This window comes from Lingula anatina, chromosome 8, assembly GCF_051362555.1.
Source record: "Lingula anatina isolate TDL-2025a chromosome 8, LinAna3.0, whole genome shotgun sequence".
NCBI classification, from domain to species: Eukaryota; Metazoa; Brachiopoda; class Lingulata; order Lingulida; family Lingulidae; genus Lingula; species Lingula anatina.
In genome coordinates this window covers 14,794,707-14,813,394 of record NC_141774.1, presented here as the reverse complement: position 1 = coordinate 14,813,394, position 18,688 = coordinate 14,794,707, and the positions used below count along the sequence as shown (strand labels likewise).

The following is an 18,688-nucleotide window of genomic DNA, read 5'->3' as shown; positions in this document are numbered from 1 at the left end:
CCCCCTTAAAATTTGACCCAATAATAGTTTGGGTTACCTGTTCAGTTCAAGTCGCACTGGACGCCCCCGTCACAGCCGTCACGTGACGGGCGGAATTCCCTCAAGATGGCGGACAAGAAATAAACAAGAAGCATGTGACCCACGTCTTACTAATGGAGTTATGCGGTGTAGCAAAGGTAATGCTGAACAATACAGGATTCTGATTATCTGAGAAAAGAATGCAGGTGGTTTTGATTCAGTAGAAACGGTATTTAACTGTCCAGATATATTTTACACGTACAGAGTAAAATGAACACCTTCGATCGCTTTCGACTCAAAGCGTTTGTGAAGCTTGGCTATTCGTGGTATATTCCGTTTTCAGCACTACTATTTGTACTGCCGCTTTTACGGTGTTTTGTAACCTGACCGATTATAAGTGAAATAGTTCATCAGTATGTATGAGAGTATTGTTTTGATTTAAGACATAGCAAATTAAGTAAGATCTAAAATATTTAATTTAACACGAGAATAACCGACCTACAGTATATACGAGCCAAAGAGTTGTGACTGTGAGTCATATTTAATTTTTTTTTTTTTTTTGTTAAGATAAGTTATTTGTTATCGATTTAACCAGAGGATATTTAGAGGCTTTAGCAGGATTATACAGCACAGTTTGAAGTTCAGAGTAGACTTGTGACTGCTGTTGAGTCATTATATCTTTCTTCTTATTATATTTCAGGAAGCTTAACTTAAAATTTGATAAGAAGTCATCATTGGGCACAGGCCCATGACTGAATTATTCTGGAAGTTATTTGTAGCTGACATGGAGAAAACTGCAGCTGGATAAGAAGAACAATTGTATTTACTTGACGTATGTAACCTGTGGATGGGAGATACGAACCATATTATCTTCTAGGTCAACAATGACATATAGTATTTGAAGTACCAAGATGTCTGTGATAGTGTCTACTTGGAGATACTGATGATTAATGCAGCAAAATAGCTCGCCCAGAATTATGAAGTATGGAGCTAAAACTATAATATAAAACTACAAGTATATTATATATAACTACATATCAATAAATACATGTGCAAGAGTAAAGATATTCGAACAAATTACAGCCTGAGAACAATCTGCTCTGACTGGCATTTTGCATTAAATGTGGTGGAAATATAATCAATGCTTGATCCTGTAAAATTTTACAAGTAAAACTGAAAACACTGAGTTACTAGTATAATATTTTCAGTGATAAATCTGTACTTTCACACACACAAGCAAGGAGTACAGGCTTTAAGACATACCAGTATTACTAATCTACCCCCATCAATATTAATAATTTAGTATAATATCTGTATAACAGACCTTGTTATACATGGTGTGGAGAAAAAATTAGCTAGTACTGTACAACTCAGTATAAGCAGTGCAGTAAGCTGTGATTCAATGTGATATACAAGCAGCAGAGCTCTTTACTAGTATACACCATATAGTAAACTTCCACAGAAGAATACAACTGTGAGCTGTAATTCTATGCGGTACCAGTAACAGAGTTATTATACAAGTGTACCAAGCATAAAAAAAAGAAAGCGCCATGTCTGTTCCGTATCTGCCACAAGTAGATGAGGATGAGGAGCCCAGGACATGCACCCTCTCCCCGCATACCCCTGAGGATGCGAGGCGTCGTCTGGAACTCTCTGGTCTGACAGGGGACGCAACAGCTGTGGAGAGACACACTGTAAGCTACATTTGTGGGTTAAATGCCTCTCTTTTTGTACTCACGTGGTGTTATTTATAATTTTTTATAAGGGGAAAGTCCTATCTATTTTAAACTATCTAACAGTATTTATCTATTTATTTATTAAATTTTCATTTCTAGTGACTTAATTTATTTCTTGTTTTTTTTTTTTTTTTATCTTGTGAGAACTGCAATATTGATGTTCTTGTAATTCATTTCCTATTTTTTATCCTCAACTCTCATTTTATTTGAAAAATTAACAAAAGATTTTGTGATATACAGCCAAAGAACATCAACTATCCCTAGTCCAGTTGACATTAAAATCATTTTTCCTGAAAATACCATGCTTTATTTATTTCAGTCTCACATAGTAGTAGTGAATGAACCCACCATTCAAGAAGCCCCAGAAGATGGCGCCACTGCAGGGTCAGAGGTCTCGAAGCCCCAGTACATGGAGCAGAGGCGGTTCCACAACAGGTGGCCCCGGGGCCTGGGAATATGGATGGCTGTGGTGGGATTCCTGTCAGTACTGCTGGGTATGATGCTTATCCATTTATTCCTAATCATTTTATAAAGACTGACCAGTTAATTAATTATTTATTTATTTATTATTGTTTTGGCAAAAGCACAGTCATGTGTCTGTCTCCTTTTTGATATGCCTTTTCACATCTAGAATTATTTCTTCGCAATACAGCTGTTACAGTGACAGTTTTTTTCAAGAAGTTCTAACTGAGTCTGTTGAGCAGTTTAAGCCGATGCTTGCTTAACTTGCTGCTCCCCAGTCCTTTAAATCCACAACAAAAAATTAATATTCAAAATTTTTTTTTTAAATTGAATTTCACAATATTTTCTTGTCAATTTAGGTATTAGTGAAGTCTTCATCATCCCATTGTTTGAAGACAAGGAGGGGACATTTCAGCCACATCTGGATGTCCATAACACGTACGGTATGGGGATGTGGGCAGGATCTATGGTAAGTCTAGAGCAACTCTTGGATTATCATTCCTAATTACGTTAGAGTAATTGAACAGCAGCTTTCACTGCCTCTTTCTCAGTCATGAAGTGTCTTAGACCCCATTCCCACAGTCACCATTGGTCTGTGTAGATCATTCCATCTCTGCGGGGAGTCTTGCTGAGTGCAGTCAGCTCAACTGAATGACACGCCTTCTTTTGTTTCCAGCGTACTTGTATAATAACCAGCTTTTGTGTATTCTGCTTAATGCAGGAGGAGGCATCATTCAGTTTAGCTGAGGTACTCCGTGAGTTGGGTCGATCTATGTAGAGCGAAGGTGTCGGTGGGAATGGGGCCTTAGATCAGACAAAAAAAAAATATTAATATTAAGAGACAAATGTGGGTTGTTTGATGATATCATTGAAGCTTTTGCAGTCTAAATTATCCTTTCCATATACACATGTGCTCAAGGACTGTTTATATCTGGTATATTTCAGCTGATCCTGACAGGCTGTATGGCAATAAGGGCAGCTATTGGGAAACGTGCATCTACAGTGAGTTGAATTATTCATCTAATTGTATACATATGCATATATCAGTTAGGGGGGTTATCCATTTTTATCATAAAAATTTCACAAGTCTACAAACCATACGCTAGGGGGGATATGAATGCTTTTGAAAAATAATAAATTAAAATGATGATCCAAATTGCTGTCAAAGATCATCATGTTTAACTTTCACCTTATACTTTCTACAGGTAGAGGTATGGAAAAAGAAATGATGATAAAAATTTTTCATAAATGATCATATCTGCTTTCTTTATTTCCAGGTGTTCAGGTTTTTCCTTCTCACAGTGTTGTGTCTGCTGTTGTATGTGGTGGCTCAGTACATGTTACTAGCTGGTTTCATTGAGCAGAAGACTGTGCCAGCATCTTATAAGGTAGGAACAGTGTGTGTGTGTGTCTGTGTGTCTGTGTGTACGTGTGTGTGTGTGTGTGTACGTGTGTGTGTGTGTGTGTGTGCGTGTGTGTGTTTGTTTGTGTTGTAGGATGGATGTTTTAGAGAGTGGGAAAGAGAGAGAATGTGTGTGTATGGTGTTTGGAAGCATTCATGTTGGTGAAGAGTGAGTTTGTTGTTATGCTAACTAGCTAATGGTTTTAGAGAGAGAGAGAAAACAGAGACAATAATCCTTTACATTTTCTATACAGTAATCTCACCCTGACTTTCAGAGCACCAGCATGGAAAACGGAGATCAATTTTCAATAGCCTCATAAGTTCTGGCTGTATTTCATGTAGATGTAACCCCGTATTCCAGACAACCAGTTTCCTTTTCTCCGTTATATTTTACACCCCTCATTACTTTCTCAAATTTCATACTTTGTACTGTTCCCTATTGCAATCAGACACTTTCTTCGTCTCAGGGACACCATTAATTGCTCAAATTTCATATTCTGTACTTTATCTTATTCCAGTCGGGCAGTGCCCTGTTTTACATCCATGTAGCCACATTCCTCAGCGTATTCCTGGGATTTATCCTATGCATAGCGTCAGTGGTCCAATACTACGAGACAGTCCTGTGTGGCGAGCTACAGCTGTGTCGTCGATGTTTCTTCTGCTGCTTTCCCTGCTGCTGTCGAGCTGTAAGTGAGTATAGGATAGAAACTAGTCGGAAGGTGGAATGGGCAGATATTTTTGCTGAAGTTTCTTGAAAATTTTTGCTAAATATCTGGAAAATTTCTGCCAAACGTCTAGATTTTTGAAGCCAAATCAATATAATATCGAACTGAAATCAATGATATGTACAGTATGTATATTTTTTTTTGAAAACCATGTAGTGTTTCACAGGCCTGAGGGTGTCCAGGTGGTTGGGGTGGGTGGGTTTTTGGCTCTGAATCAAAATCTGACCTAGGTCCAATACCATTTCTCATGTTGGATCAACTGAAAAGGTCAACCTTTTCTGAAAAGACATCCCCCCCCCCTTTTCAAATTGCCAGCTACATGTCGTTTTTTTTTTTTTTTTTGTAAGTGATATTTGGTATGTTTCCATCTTTGACATTAAAATTACAAATAGTGGTCATTAGACAGAAAATTAATATTCAAAGGTCTTTGATGTGTCAGTTTTTTTCAGAACTTTAAAAACAATTGAATTGCATATATATTTGAAGGGAGAGTGTTTTTATATATCATTCAATATAAATGAAGGATAGGATAGATTTTAACAAGGGTGTATCGCAAACTCTAATAATTTAAGTCTCTGTTTGTTTTATAATTTCAGATGGACATGGATAGCGGCGCCACAACACCTGTTTAGAAGAAACTACATAAAGGACATTGAATTCATTTCAGAATTTTTTGTGAACATCTGGTCACAGAACATACAGTTAGCATTCTGGACCATACACTGTGTACCATACAGTCAAACTTTCCTATCATGCTCTTCATCCCCCATAAAAGCCCAGGAACTGGTGCTTGCTTACAGATTCATTAAGGCACTCGCTCCTGTATCTGGCTTGTCTTTCACTTAACTTAACAGTAGGGCCCCCTTTTGTGCATCCACAAAACAATATTGTAACTGGAAGTAATATATATATATATATATATTTTTTTTTTTGTAAGAAACCCATCACAGTGTGTGATATATGCACATTTAAGGGCAGCTTTATTCTTTGTCTTCTTAGTTCCCTTGAAGACAGAATTCCATTGAAATATATATTTTTATAGGTTAGAATTAATGTAAGAAAGGTGACTTTATTTCTAAACAGTCATCTGCAGGCTGGTTGGGAAACTTTAACACCCAGAGATGCCTTTGAATGAAAATGAATTCCTGATCATGTCAAAACTGTTTAGAATATTTTTAAAATATTAATGCAGAAACCTGGTAATGATCTGGGAATTGAATGATATAGATTTGGTGATTCAGATAGAATTTACAAATAAGTTTGTGATATCTAGGATCAGTCTTGGTACCATTATGAGATTGTCTGATGATCCATGCATCTAACGTCAGATTTTATACAAATTTTATTTTTGAAACATTGATTAGATAGATATTCTGATTGGAAAGAAATCTCTTGAAACCAATTTGAAGAATCTGATGATTATTCACTAAAAGAAAGCTCTTAAAACAACATTGAAGAAAGAAGTGATAAGTGAGCATATAATTGTGTGACAGTGGATATTTTAATTACAGTTTTTAAAGAATTGGGGACGTTAGTTGGAATTATTTTATTTTGTTCTGAAGGCAGCTTTGCATTTCAAAAGTACAGTAGCAATATTATCATGTTCTGAACAGTGGATTGAGACTTATTAAATATTTGAAAATCAGTTTGTAATGTTAATGGAGACACTTTAAGTGCCATATACGTCTTATATGTAATAAATGAATTTAAAATTAATATGTATGTTTATGGGGGCGAGAGTGAGAAAGATATGGTTCGCCTCGCGTCTTCAAATCTTGCCGATCACACCCTGTGTTGGCGCCAGCTAGATGATGTTGCCTTACTTGTCTGAACTTTGGCACATATTCATGCAAAGGCCAATTTAGACTGCTAGTAAACTTTATTTATTTAGAGTACTAGTACTGGTAGACTTTATCAATTTAGACAGCTAACAGTATTTTATGACCAGAAATCTGCTTTACAAAGGAAATAAAGCCAAAAAATTGATCTTTGCATATAAACCCAAAGTAGTTACCCCATTTTGACCCAAGAAAAAAAAAATTGTCGTACCCCCCCCCCAAGCCCAGTTCACCAAGTGTAAGCAGTGATTTGTTTTCTATAGCTAGTTTCAAAATTAAGTAGATTAAATTCATTCTTAACCAAGTATAACTCAAATAATAATATATATGATACCAGCTAAAAACTTGTCATGAAGAATAAAAAATTCTGCAATTTGTTATCATAAATATTTGACAGCAATGAACCGGAGTACAACATATTGCTCGTATTTTTTTTTTTATCCCTTTGAAAGGTGAATTGTGGAAAAACGTATCCAGTGACATTAAATACTTATTTAACACTGGTAATTTCTCTCCAAATTCCTCGAAAAATAACTGGCCAGAAAATTGGGTCTGGTAAACATTAATTGAAAACGGAAATATAAATAAAAGCGTAATGTTGATTAAGGCTAACTTCTAGTTTTCCTCTGTTTTACATTTTGAAATAATCTGAAACCTTCAAAGACGGATGCGATTGAATTTCTTTCTTTACAATCTTTTATGTTATTGATATTAGAAAATTTTGAACATGTATACTGTAATATGATGGTACAATTACTCCCCAACATGACTTAATATTATATAAGGTATAACATAGTTTGTTGGGGGTTGCCGTTTGGACTGCTGAACGCCCCAACCCTGTTCATCTACTGTTGCTATTATTCCGGTATGGCTGCGGTAAAATTAGGGCTGTCTTGGCCATGTCGTTCAGGTCCCATCGCTGTGTAACCGCCATCTACCGAGAGATCAGCGCCAGTGATAAAGGAAGCGTCTCTGCTGCAGAGGAAGGCAATGGCGGCGGCAATTTCTGTACATTCACCGTTGCGGTTCATCATGTGGGCGCTACCGTACCACGCTCTCTGAATTTCGTCACCTCCAACGATAGCGTCAAGCTAAAGGAATTTGAATAGATATGTGAATAATTACGAATATTGTGTATGAAAAAACGACTAGACAGTGTTATATTAAGAGAATGGAAGAACGTAAAAGATAAGAAAAGGAAGAAGTGAATATTTGTTTTCAAAAAGACGAACCAAAAGTTGAAAAACGTTAATTGAAGATGAATGCACACGTGATGATCAAGAAAACATGATTTATTTATTTGTTTACTTGATTTACATCATTTAATTAATTAATATAGATAGGTATAAAGAAATATTTTATTCTAATCTACCTACTGCAGGGGTATTAATTATTCCAGGAGAAACAGAGTTGACCCGTATTCCGTCTTTGATAAGGTCAAGCGCCATGCATTTCGTCAGTTGCAAGATCGCCCCTTTGCTACTGTTGTACGTCCAGTGCTGCTTTTGACTGCAATGGGCAGATACACTGGCGATATTTACTACGGCGCGAGTTTCTGGTCCCCCTGAGTTTAAAATAAAGAGACAATTGTGTTAGAGAAGACATGATAATACGTTGATTGTGATCGTCAACCAATCACCACGTGTTGCATGCATGTATGTCAGGTTCAATATAATTCGCATTTGCAATGCGTTAGGTGAGGCAATACATTGTGTTAGAGGAGACAAAGCAATCTATTCAGAAGATAAATCACAATGACATTGCAAAGCACATTTACGTGTTCCACAAGAAACTATATATAGAAATAAGCACAATGCATTTGATGCGAAGCCAATTTTTGGTATATTTCTAACATCTTACGTTAATTGAGGCATTAAAAATGGAGTCAACGTTAACATAGCTCACGTACCGTTCTTCATAAAAGGACAACATGCCTGTACCACATTTGAAGAGCCCGCCACGTTCACGCCCATTATCGTCTCCCAGTCGGACATGGACGCGTCTAAAGCTGGGAAAAATGCCATAAAATACAACCACATAATATGTGATACGATGAATGGGGCGGTTAGTTTATTTCTTGTCTTGCATAATAACTTAAGTGATCTGGAGTTGTATTATCTGAACTGAAACAGTGGTTGCTCATATTTCAACCTCTCCTTAAGCCCCTCCCAACCAGATCGAAAACTGAACGTGAAAATAAGCCACCAATAATGTAATTATCAATGTCAAAAAGTCGTGCTTTCTTGTTAAGCAAATTGAGTACATAAAAAATGAAATCCAGTTATTCCTGCTATATGTACATTAGAGCATAGATACCCTTTCTTCCCGGTTGAAATGACATTAAATACCTCTAAACAGGAAACTTGCAGCGCAATTTACCACAGCGTGGATGCAGCCGCCATGCTTGCTTGCTATGTCTTTTGCGGCCGCGAAACACGCGTCCCTGTCCGAGACGTCGATATGGTAAAACATGGCGTCATGTCCGGCCGCTTTCAGCTCCGTCTCAAGCAGTTGGCCCGCTTCTTGATTGGTATCTAGAAAGGCCACGGACGCACCGTCATTAATGAAGCGTTTGACGCACTCTTTACCGATACCAGAGGCTCCTCCTGTTACCACGGCAACACATCCTTTGAACCTGTCTTTTGTATGCGGCTGGTCCAGTTTCGGCTGACGACGCTCCATTTTGTAATGCCAGTATCTATCTGCTACATCACTATTATGTAGTCAAATATGTACAGACCTCTATGTAGATAACAGCTCCAAATTAAATAACTTATTCAACTTTATCTTATAAGTAGATGTGTCATCGCCTTGCGATTAATATAGGAGAAATGTATTGTTCTCCTTCGGTATTGCAAGAGACGTTCTTCTACTACTCATGATGGAAAAATAAATAAATAAATAAATAAATAAATTTATTTATTAATTAATTAAAATATAAAGAGATGAATATATAAATAAACAAGGTGCGCGTAATAATTTATGAGAACAACTATTTTGCATATGAGTTCTCTAGAAAAATGGCATTTACAATTAAAGAAAATAACATTCTAATTGGTAAACGATACAAACTTCTTTAACACGTTAATGATTAGTAAAGAATACAAATAAGAAAGTTGCCAGCACAGCAGTAGCTCATATGAGCCCAGCTGAAGTTAAGTTACAGTTAGGATGGAGATCGCGTCCATTTTATGTTCAACCAGGGAAGTCATAATCAGTTATTTTTTTTTTTATTCATTATTTAGTTTTCGTCCTTATATCAGCTAGTCAGGAATATTTCCACTGAAATCCGGCCCGTCTTTCCCATGCCTTTCAGGGCCTATCACCGTGTAGCCGCCATCTACCGGGAGATCAGCGCCGGTAATGAAGGAAGCGTCTCTGCTGCAGAGGAAGGCAATGGCGGCGGCAACTTCTGAAGATTCCCCCTGACGGTTCAACATGTGACAGCCTGCCGCCCACTCCCACTGAGCTTCAGTGAAGTTCATTTGGGCTCTCTCCACCTAAACCACGGTCAACCCAAGATTAAATGGAATTATAAATACCTCTCATACTGGAGCTTGCGTCACTCTTGCATTTGCTGCAGAATTTGACCCCATTCTTAGAGATTAGATCGATCTAATTAGATCGACCTAACTCCCTGAGGGTTCACGCTAAATAGCTGCCAGCCGAGCGGGCACAAAAGTTAATTACCCCCTTACCGCTTGTAGTAGGCGGGACGGACATTTAAGCCGGATTATCTGACAGTAATCTAGTGAGACTCCATACGGGGATAGAGCGATCTAAAATCTATGGGAATGCGCCCTTACATTAACTTCAACTGCAGCTATCGTTCTACGTAGATCGAACCATCTACGCAGAGAACCTCATTGAATGCAATCAGTTTAACAGATTATCATGCCTCTTTTTGTTGCAAACGTACTCGTATAATCGCAAGCTTTTTATATTTTACTCAACGCCAGGAGGAGGCGTGTAAATCTCTTGAACTGATTGCATTCAGCGAGAGTTCCCACTGAGTTGGATCGATTTACGTAAAACGATAGTTGTATTGGAAATGAGCCCTAGGCAAGGTTTCAGCCTTATCACAAAGCCTTCTTCTTGGGAACAAAGGTAACGTGCTGCCACTGACACGTCTATAAGATGATCTTGCGTAATTCTACAGCAAATCCAAGAGTGGGTAATACGGTAGCTAGGAAAGGAAGGTGAAAATGGCCAGAGAGAAAGTACACACACAAAAAAAATAATAATAATAAATTCAAAATTTGTGAATATTTAGTGGGTCTAAAAAGAAGAATGTAGAACATAATTTACACATTATAATCATTCTTGCAATCAATTCCATCAGTATTAAAATAATTAATTTATATTTTTCACGATGACATATGATGTGAAAAAGTATGTTTACATTACAAGCTGTTATTTTCATAGGCAGAATCCCCAAACTAAATGCGCATATAAATATCTAAGTTCTCAGCATCCCAGTAGGCTTACTACCTAGAGTACCTACCGAAGGTGTATTTATAACTGCCGGGGACACCGAGTTGACCCTTATCCCGTCTTTGGCCAGGTCAAGTGCCATACACCTGGTCAGTTGCAAGACGGCTCCTTGCATTTTGCAACCGGTTGCAAAATACGTTCAGTTGCAAAATGCGGTCCTACTAAGTAGAGCCGCATTTTGCAACTGAACGCATTATGCAACTGCAACGCATTTTGCAACCAAAGAAAATCGTGAAAACGCATTTTGCAACTACAACGCATTTTGCAACCAGCTTGAAGTACGAGACAGGTAGAATTGGAGTGGGGACGGGTTTGCTTCGACTATGTATGCTGAAACTGGCCAGGCTGCCCATGGGGTGGACGAAAATATAAAACTTATTGCACGTTGTAATTTCTTAAACCATTAGAGTTAGGAACTCCAAACGTTAATAAACATTTTGTTAGGCATGTGCATGGGATTTCGGATTTTTTTGTTTTTGTATTTGGTTTTTTTTTAATTGGGGGTGTTGCCGTCCCTAGGAGTGGTTGATTGTACTTTTTACTTCGTATTTTTCTCCTATCTACCCTTAAATCTTCAGAATTAGGAAATAAAAACGTTGGGGATTAATACACTACCGTAAGAAATGTGCATGGGCACTTCGGAAATTTATTGTGACATGGGTGCGGTTGTCCCTGGGGGTGGTTGATTCTAATTTTACAACGTATTTTCTGCTATCTGCCCATTGTATCGGCCATTTGAGTTGAAGCATGAAACGTAGCTACAGTATAATTTGGGATGTTGAATGGCATTTAATTTTTTTTGACTTAGGGTGTGGTCCTGGGGGTGGTTGAATATAATTAGACGTTGTAATTTCTGCTATCTACCTTTAGACCATATAAGTTAGGAACGGAAGGCTATGGGAATTGAAAACATGTCTTTAGGGATATGGATCCTTCTGGGGTATTGATGGGTGTGGCCGTCCCTGGGGGTGGTTGATTCTATTTTTTGCACCGTTACTTCTACTATCTACCCTTAGAGTTAGGAACGTGAAATGTTGGGGATTGATAATGAATGTACATGGGTCTTTGAGGAATGTAGAGAACAGCAGCGGTGCACATAGCACTAAACGGACTTACAGTCGTAGGCATGAATATAGGTCAAAGAATCCAGTTAAAGCTGTCCTTTTGACCCATGCCAACCATAAGGCCCTACACACTCAGAAATCCTGGCGTTCAACTAGCCGTTGTGTCTTAATACAAAACAAATATTAATTAATCATAAATAGTAATTAGCATGTGTGTTGCTCTACAGAGGCTATGCCTGAAAGTATGGGGTCTTGCATGGGTTTTTAATTAACTTGACCTATATTCAAGCATACCGCTGAAGGTCTGTTATTAAGTGCCGTCTGCTGCGTTCTTTGCATTCCCCTTCCTTCTTAACTCGAAGACAGCTTTCAGATTCACACATCCTACTAGCTGGGTCGGTCCAACTCTGCATGCAGGGGATCTCACTTAAGTGCAATCAGTGGAATCAGCTTAATTGTCTGACATACCACCAATCACCCCATCCCCTGAGGGACAGTCACACCCAAAGTCACACTAAAATTCTCCTGTACCCATGCACCAAAGACTCGTGCTCCTAACTCGAATGGTCGAGAAGGAGATGAAAGAAATTACGGTGAAATTATTACAGTCAAGTAACTATCCCCAGGGACGGCCACTCCCCAAGTCACCAAACATTCCGATGTGCCTAAGCACATCTCTAACGATCTCAACCACCCCCAGGGACAACTACACCCCAAGTCACAAAAAATCTGGAGTGCCTACGCACATTTCTTACGATGGTATTAATCCCCAACGCTTTTATTTCCTAATTCTAAAGATATAAGGGTAGATAACAGACAATACAATGTAAAATTACAATCAAACACCCCTAGGGACGGCCACACCCCTATGTACATGCCTAACAATATCTTTTTTACTCCCTGACGTTTCAACCTCCTAACTCTAATGGTTTAGGAAATTACAATGTGAAATAAGTTTTATATTATCGTCCACCCCAGGGGCAGCCTGGCCAGTTTCAGCATACATAGTCGAAATAAACCCGTCCCCACTCCAATTCTACCCGTAGCCTACCTGTCTCGTAATTCAAGCTGTTTCAGGGACTTAGAAAAAAATTCTGGTTGCAAAATGCGTTGCGGTTGCAAAATGCGTTTTCACGATTTTCTTTGGTTGCAAAATGCGTTCAGTTGCAAAATGCGGCTCTACTTAGTAGGACCGCATTTTGCAACTGAACGCATTTTGCAACCGGTTGCAAAATGCGGTCGGTTGCAAAATGCGGCTCTACATCCTTTACTGGCGTCGTATGTCCATCGATTTCGTTTTGGTATATGTCCAGTGATACTGGCAATATTAACGACAGCGCGGCAGCCCGGCTCGGCTAATGAAAATGATCGACGAGAAATTAAATTGAACTATGTTTTAAAATGATATAACTTTATATATATGTACAACTGTGAAAGCACAATAATTAGGGTCAATATTAAGATGTTTATTAGATACAGATTAAGTCTTTATCCTGGCAGTGAATTTTTGTAAACAAATTTCAGTTGAGAGGGGCATATAAGACGAGGGTATGCAGTTTATTGTGCTAGTTGAGACAGCTAGACTAGTACTGTTGCGCTAGTTCAACACTCTCTATGTACCTTTCTTTATGTAGGGGTGACATGTCTGCACCATGTTGGCATATCCAACCACGTTCACATTCAGCGTCTTCTCCCAGTCTGACGTGGATGCGTCCATACCTGGAAAATGTTATCTAAATCACAGTCACTGTTTTTACTGCAGGCGAACGCGCAGGAAGTTTTAGGTTGACATGCTTTAACCAAAAGTATCTCCACAATTCTACTGAACTTGTAAATACACTATAGCTGGTGAAGCTATTCAATGTAAGGGTCTTAATAAACAAGGTGCGCGTAATAACTTATGAGAACAACTATTTTGCTTATAAGTTCTTTAGAAAAATTGGCATTTACAATTCAAGAAAATAACATTATAATTGGTAAACGATACAAACTTCTTTCACAAGTTAATGATTAATAAAGAGATACAAATAAAAAAGTTGCCAGCACAGCAGTAGCTCATATGAGCCCAGCTGAACTTAAGTTAAGGGAGTGGAGAGAAAATAATGGCAGAGGATGGAGATCACGTCCGTTTTTATGTTCAACCAGGGAAGTCAAGAGGAACAACACATAATCAGTTATTTTTTTTTTATTCATTGTTTAGTTTTCTTCCATGTGTCAGCTACTCAGGAAAAATTCCACTGAAATCTGGACCGTCTTCTCCGTGCCTTTCAGGTCCGATCACCGTGTAGCCGCCATCTACCGGGAGATCAGCGCCGGTGATAAAGGAAGCGTCTCTGCTGCAGAGGAAGGCAATGGCGGCGGCAACTTCTGAAGATTCCCCCTGACGGTTCAACATGTGACAACCCGCCGACCACTCCCTCTGCGCCTCAGTGAAGTTCATTTGGATTCTCTCCGCCTAAATCACGGTCAATCCAAGATAAAATGGAGTTATAAATAAATCTCATACTGGAGCTTGCGTTACCCTTGTATTTGCTGTAGAATTACACTCATTCCCACTGGAGCTATGTATCTTTCTACGTAGATCGATCCATATCCGCAGGGAATCTGACTTAATGCAATCAGTTTAACAGATTATCATGCCTCTGTTTCAAACGTGCTCGAATATCGCATGCTTTTTGTATTTTACTAAATCCAGGAGGAGGCGTGTTGGTCTGTTGAACTGATTGCATTCAACAAGAGTTGGATTGATTTACGTAAAACGATAGTTGCATTGGGAATGAACCCTTGGTTATAGCCTTATCACAAAACCTTCTTCTGGTGAGCAAAGGTAACGTGCTGCCACTGACACGTCTATAAGAAGACCTTGCGTAATTCTACAGCGAATGCAAGAGTTAGTGAGTAATATGATTGCTGGAAACGGGAGGTGAAAAATGGCAAGAGAAAAAAAACAAAGAAGAAAAAATAAAAATTTAAAATTTGTGAACGTTTAGTGCGTTTAAAAAGAAGAATGTAAAAAGAGAAGAATATAGAACATAATTTACTCATTATTATCATTCTTGCAACCTATTCCATCAGCATTAAATAATTAATTTATGTTTTTCACGATGACATATGTGGTATGAAAAAGTATGATTACATTACAAATTTTCTATTTTCAAAGGCGTAATCAGTACTCCAAATGCGCACACAGTATAGAGCTACTGCCTAGAGTACCTACCGAAGGTGTATTTATAACTGCCGGGGAAACCGAGTTGATCCTTATTCCGTCTTTAGCCAGGTCAAGTGCCATACACCTGGTTAGTTGCAAGACAGCTCCTTTACTGGCGTCGTATGTCCAGCGATTTCGTTTTGGTATATGTCCGGTGATGCTGGCAATATTAACGACAGCGCGGCAGCCCGGCTCGGCTAATGAAAATGATGAGAAATTGAACTATGTTTTAAAATGATATGACTTTATTTATATATACAACTGTAACAACACAAATAAATTACGGTAAATATTTAGACGTTAAGTGGATACAGATTAAGTCTATATCTTGACAGTGAATTTTTTTGTAAAAGAATTTCACATGGGAGGGGCATATAAGCCGAAGGTATGCAATTTATTGTGCTAGTTGAGACTGCTAGACTGTTGTGCTAGTTCAACGCTCTCTATGTACCTTTTTTCATGTAGGGGTGACATGCCTGCACCATGTTGGCATATCCAACCACGTTCACAGTCAGTGTCTTCTCCCAGTCTGACGAGGATGCGTCCATACCTGGAAAAACGTTATCTTAATCACAGTCACCGTTTTTACTGCAGGCGAACGCGCAGGAAGTTTGTGCAACTTTTTTTTTACATTTGGTACCCTAGGTTCTAGATTTCAGTATTGTCAGCTCGATCTTGATTTCATATATAACCCATACCAGCAAAACTGTAAAGCTACCACATGAAGGTTATATAGCGAGCAAGCTAGCTTAAAGGGATAATAACTGTTCGTTTTGGCCAAAAAATTAATTTCTCCAGAGTAAACAACAATTTTCCCATACTAACCAAATGGTTAAAGAATCCATACTCTACATTCAAAGTTAGCCCCTGTTTTTTCTCTTTTTTTTTTCTAAAAAGTTTGGTTTTATGTTATAATCAATTAAGAGATTATAACAGAGTATAGCCATCTTTGCTAAGATATCAAAATAATAGCTATAACTGCCGTTTTTGTGGTAAACTATATATTATAGTTCTACGAGTTGTTTACAATGTTTTTTTTTTTCTTGTGTGAAATATAGATCTCATTCGAAGAGTTATTATCCCTTTAATATAGTGCCCTGACACAAAAAAAAAAAAGGGAACATTTGGGCTGACCTACATCAGGACGTCAAGTTACAATGGACCTTCAGAAAATAGGAAAATAGAAAAAGATTTTCAAAAATTAGGAAATAAATAGGAATTTTATTGAAAAAGTACCTATAGGAAAAATAGGAATAATTCTAAAAGAATGATGGCTTCACAACACCTCTAAAGCCATACCAGTCTAATACACATTCTTTAATTGTAGTAAATAACACTATTTAGTGTAACAACAATAATTTATCTAACAAATTTACAAACAACAGCATAAAATACTAAAGGCTCTGTCACACCTAACATAAATACATACATGTATATGTATAACTACTGTATGAATGTGATCAATTAAATGCAAAACTGTAAGTAATCATTGTCAGGATATCAAAAAGATTTAAGCAGCAATTTATTTTATTTATTTATTTATTTATTTTTTTTTTTGACATGCCCAAAATATTTATTCCCCTCTGATTACATGAACATAACCAATGTTTGTCAGCGTATGAATAATTTTTTTCTCATATGCAAGTGCTTAACGCTGTGACAGTGCCTTAATTCAGTTCTGCCCAATAATTTTAAAATTAACTTCATATATTGTGCTTACTGTATGTATTCCACACAATGTCAATTGTCAAAAACATTTTTTAACATTGATTTTCAAACCCAACCTGTATTTTAGCAACAATGACTACTCCTGTAAACTCTAAAAGTATCTCCACAATTCTACTGAACTTGTAAATACACTATAGCTGGTGAAACTATTCAATGTAAGGGTCTTGAAAACAATAGGCCTGCATATTATAATACCGGTATAAGCTTAAAAACTAGTTTACTGCCAGAAAAAAAATTTGCAATCAGGTCATTCTCTTACTGATTTTTCTGTAATTTCGAGATTCATAAGTAACATGGTTTTCCATTAATGGTCATTATGGCATCAGTGCCCTAAATAGGATTTTTCTTTGATGCAATATTACATAGTGCTTACCACCATAATCACGACCAATTTTTAATTATGCACTGCAGGTAACACAGATAAATGGAAAATGTGATCAGCAAAGGTGTTCAGGCCCATGGAATTCTTAAAATTGCCAAAATGTGAAAAGTGTACAGTAAAAAATGCATGACAACAAAGAAAATAATCTGATCAGGCTTTTTTCTCAAACTCGAGCTGAATTAGTCACATTGATCACTCCTGAAAGTTTGAAGACAATAGGTCAACCCGTTTTTACACTTTATGTATTATCTGTATTGCATATACACATGAAAAAAGGACCCCAAAAAGCATAATATTTGTAAAAATGGTCCAATCGAGCCAATTTTTTAACTTGACCTGTGTTTCACTAAGGGTGATCACTCCTGTGAGTTTCAAAACAATTGACCTGTGGGTTTTCTTTGAATTGTGTCATCAATATACATCCTGAAAAACAGCGTAACTGTTTAAAAATGGCCCGATCATGCTGATTTTCGAACTCAATCTGTATTTTATAAATATTCATCAGTTCCGCATATCTGAAGACAAAAGCTACAATGGTTTCCCACTTATCATATATAATATTATCATTGAAATTGCACTGTGACGGCAACGTCAGATGCAGGTGACGGCTACATTAAAATTGGGTCTTATGTATACTGGATTTTACTTAAAACATTGTGATTCTCATTTCAAGTACGATCCAGTATCAGATTCAATTTTTTTCATTATCCTAATTAAAATACAACTGGCTGCATCAAAACATTGACTGAGGGATCCTCATTTTTTTCAATAACCGACGCGACCTGATACATAACATCATTTTTAGACCAAAATATAGGAAAAAATAGGAATTTTCTCTAGAAAATAGGAAAAAAATAGGTAGATCTCCAAAAAATAGGAAAAAATAGGAAAAAATAGGAACTTGACGCCCTGCTACATACAACTACTGGTGTAGGTCTATTATATTGTTTGCAAGGCCCTGTGCACTGCATGAGTTGTACTCACCCTTGAAAATAAAACACGCAGCGCCGTTTATCACATAGTTAATGCTGCCACCATGTTTGTCTGCTATGTCTACCAGTGCCTTAGAACACGCGTCCCTGTTAGACACATCGACTTGGTAATACGCGGCGTCTAACCCCTCCGCCTTAAGCTCTGACTCCAACTGTTTCCCCGCATCTTGGTCGATGTCGAAGAAGGCCACGGACGCACCGTCGTTCAGGAAACGACTGACACACGCCCTGTTTATACCCGAGGCTCCCCCGGTGATTACTGCCACGCACGAGTTGAATCTTCCCTTGGTGTGATTTGCATCTAGTTTTGGTTGAGGTCGCGCCATGCTGTAACATATGGAATCCCGCATGCAGTGTTTTAACACTGGCCCTGATCCGAGACAGACGATCGAAAACATCGTGACTTAACGAGGAATCAAACGAGATTTGGAAGGGAGTGGAGAGAAAATAATGGCAGACTAGAATTTAAAATGCGTTGCCTCAACAAACAAAAGCTGACGGTATTAATTTATCTATGGAGATTTTACGGCTTGCGTTTTACCCTTAAGGGATAAAAAGTAAAATTTGAAACGCATGTTCCTTTTTACACAAGGGTACATGTACATTGTGTAACTACCCGAAACGATAAAACCTAAGCAC

The 18,688-nt window shown here is 37.8% G+C and overlaps 2 protein-coding genes across 6 annotated transcripts; one reads left to right on the top strand and one right to left on the bottom strand.

The window, feature by feature from the left end:
* The first annotated feature begins 47 nt into the window (after positions 1-47).
* LOC106169862 (uncharacterized) lies at positions 48-6,059 on the top strand. 2 transcript variants are annotated; one of them, XM_013549494.2, is made up of 8 exons: positions 48-176; positions 719-1,712; positions 2,074-2,248; positions 2,576-2,685; positions 3,162-3,218; positions 3,494-3,604; positions 4,137-4,308; positions 4,940-6,059. In XM_013549494.2, the coding sequence occupies exons 2-8, from the start codon at positions 1,569-1,571 to the stop codon at positions 4,951-4,953; spliced, it is 783 nt and encodes a 260-aa protein (XP_013404948.2). In that variant the 5' UTR covers positions 48-176; positions 719-1,568; the 3' UTR covers positions 4,954-6,059. The 2 variants fall into 2 exon arrangements, with proteins under 2 accessions (XP_013404948.2, XP_013404947.2); XM_013549493.2 differs by having other exon boundaries at positions 49-176; positions 4,137-4,304.
* Positions 6,060-6,194: 135 nt separating this feature from the next.
* LOC106152055 (uncharacterized) lies at positions 6,195-18,656 on the bottom strand. 4 transcript variants are annotated; one of them, XM_087019089.1, is made up of 5 exons: positions 18,042-18,656; positions 13,360-13,458; positions 8,091-8,189; positions 7,558-7,745; positions 6,195-7,272 (listed from the first exon to the last, which is right to left on the bottom strand). In XM_087019089.1, the coding sequence occupies exons 1-5, from the start codon at positions 18,445-18,447 to the stop codon at positions 7,039-7,041; spliced, it is 1,026 nt and encodes a 341-aa protein (XP_086875215.1). In that variant the 5' UTR covers positions 18,448-18,656; the 3' UTR covers positions 6,195-7,038. The 4 variants fall into 4 exon arrangements, with proteins under 4 accessions (XP_086875215.1, XP_086875218.1, XP_086875216.1 ...); XM_087019090.1 differs by lacking the exons at positions 6,195-7,272; positions 7,558-7,745; positions 8,091-8,189 and adding exons at positions 8,871-9,681; positions 10,686-10,780; positions 13,002-13,094 and having other exon boundaries at positions 18,042-18,615; XM_087019092.1 differs by lacking the exons at positions 13,360-13,458; positions 18,042-18,656 and adding an exon at positions 8,530-9,447.
* Positions 18,657-18,688: the final 32 nt, after the last annotated feature.

Excerpts from the sequence above, each read along its gene's own strand:
- LOC106169862 (XM_013549493.2), top strand. The coding sequence starts at position 1,569 with ATGTCTGTTCCGTATCTGCCACAAGTAGATGAGGATGAGGAGCCCAGG. Across the intron at positions 2,686-3,161 it reads GGATGTGGGCAGGATCTATG|CTGATCCTGACAGGCTGTAT; the intron begins GTAAGTCTAGAG and ends GGTATATTTCAG. Across the intron at positions 3,605-4,136 it reads CTGTGCCAGCATCTTATAAG|TCGGGCAGTGCCCTGTTTTA; the intron begins GTAGGAACAGTG and ends ATCTTATTCCAG.
- LOC106152055 (XM_087019089.1), bottom strand. The coding sequence starts at position 18,447 with ATGTTTTCGATCGTCTGTCTCGGATCAGGGCCAGTGTTAAAACACTGC. Across the intron at positions 8,190-13,359 it reads TCACCCCTACATAAAGAAAG|CTTTAGACGCGTCCATGTCC; the intron begins GTACATAGAGAG and ends CATTTTTCCCAG. Across the intron at positions 7,273-7,557 it reads GAATAATTAATACCCCTGCA|CTTGACGCTATCGTTGGAGG; the intron begins GTAGGTAGATTA and ends AAATTCCTTTAG.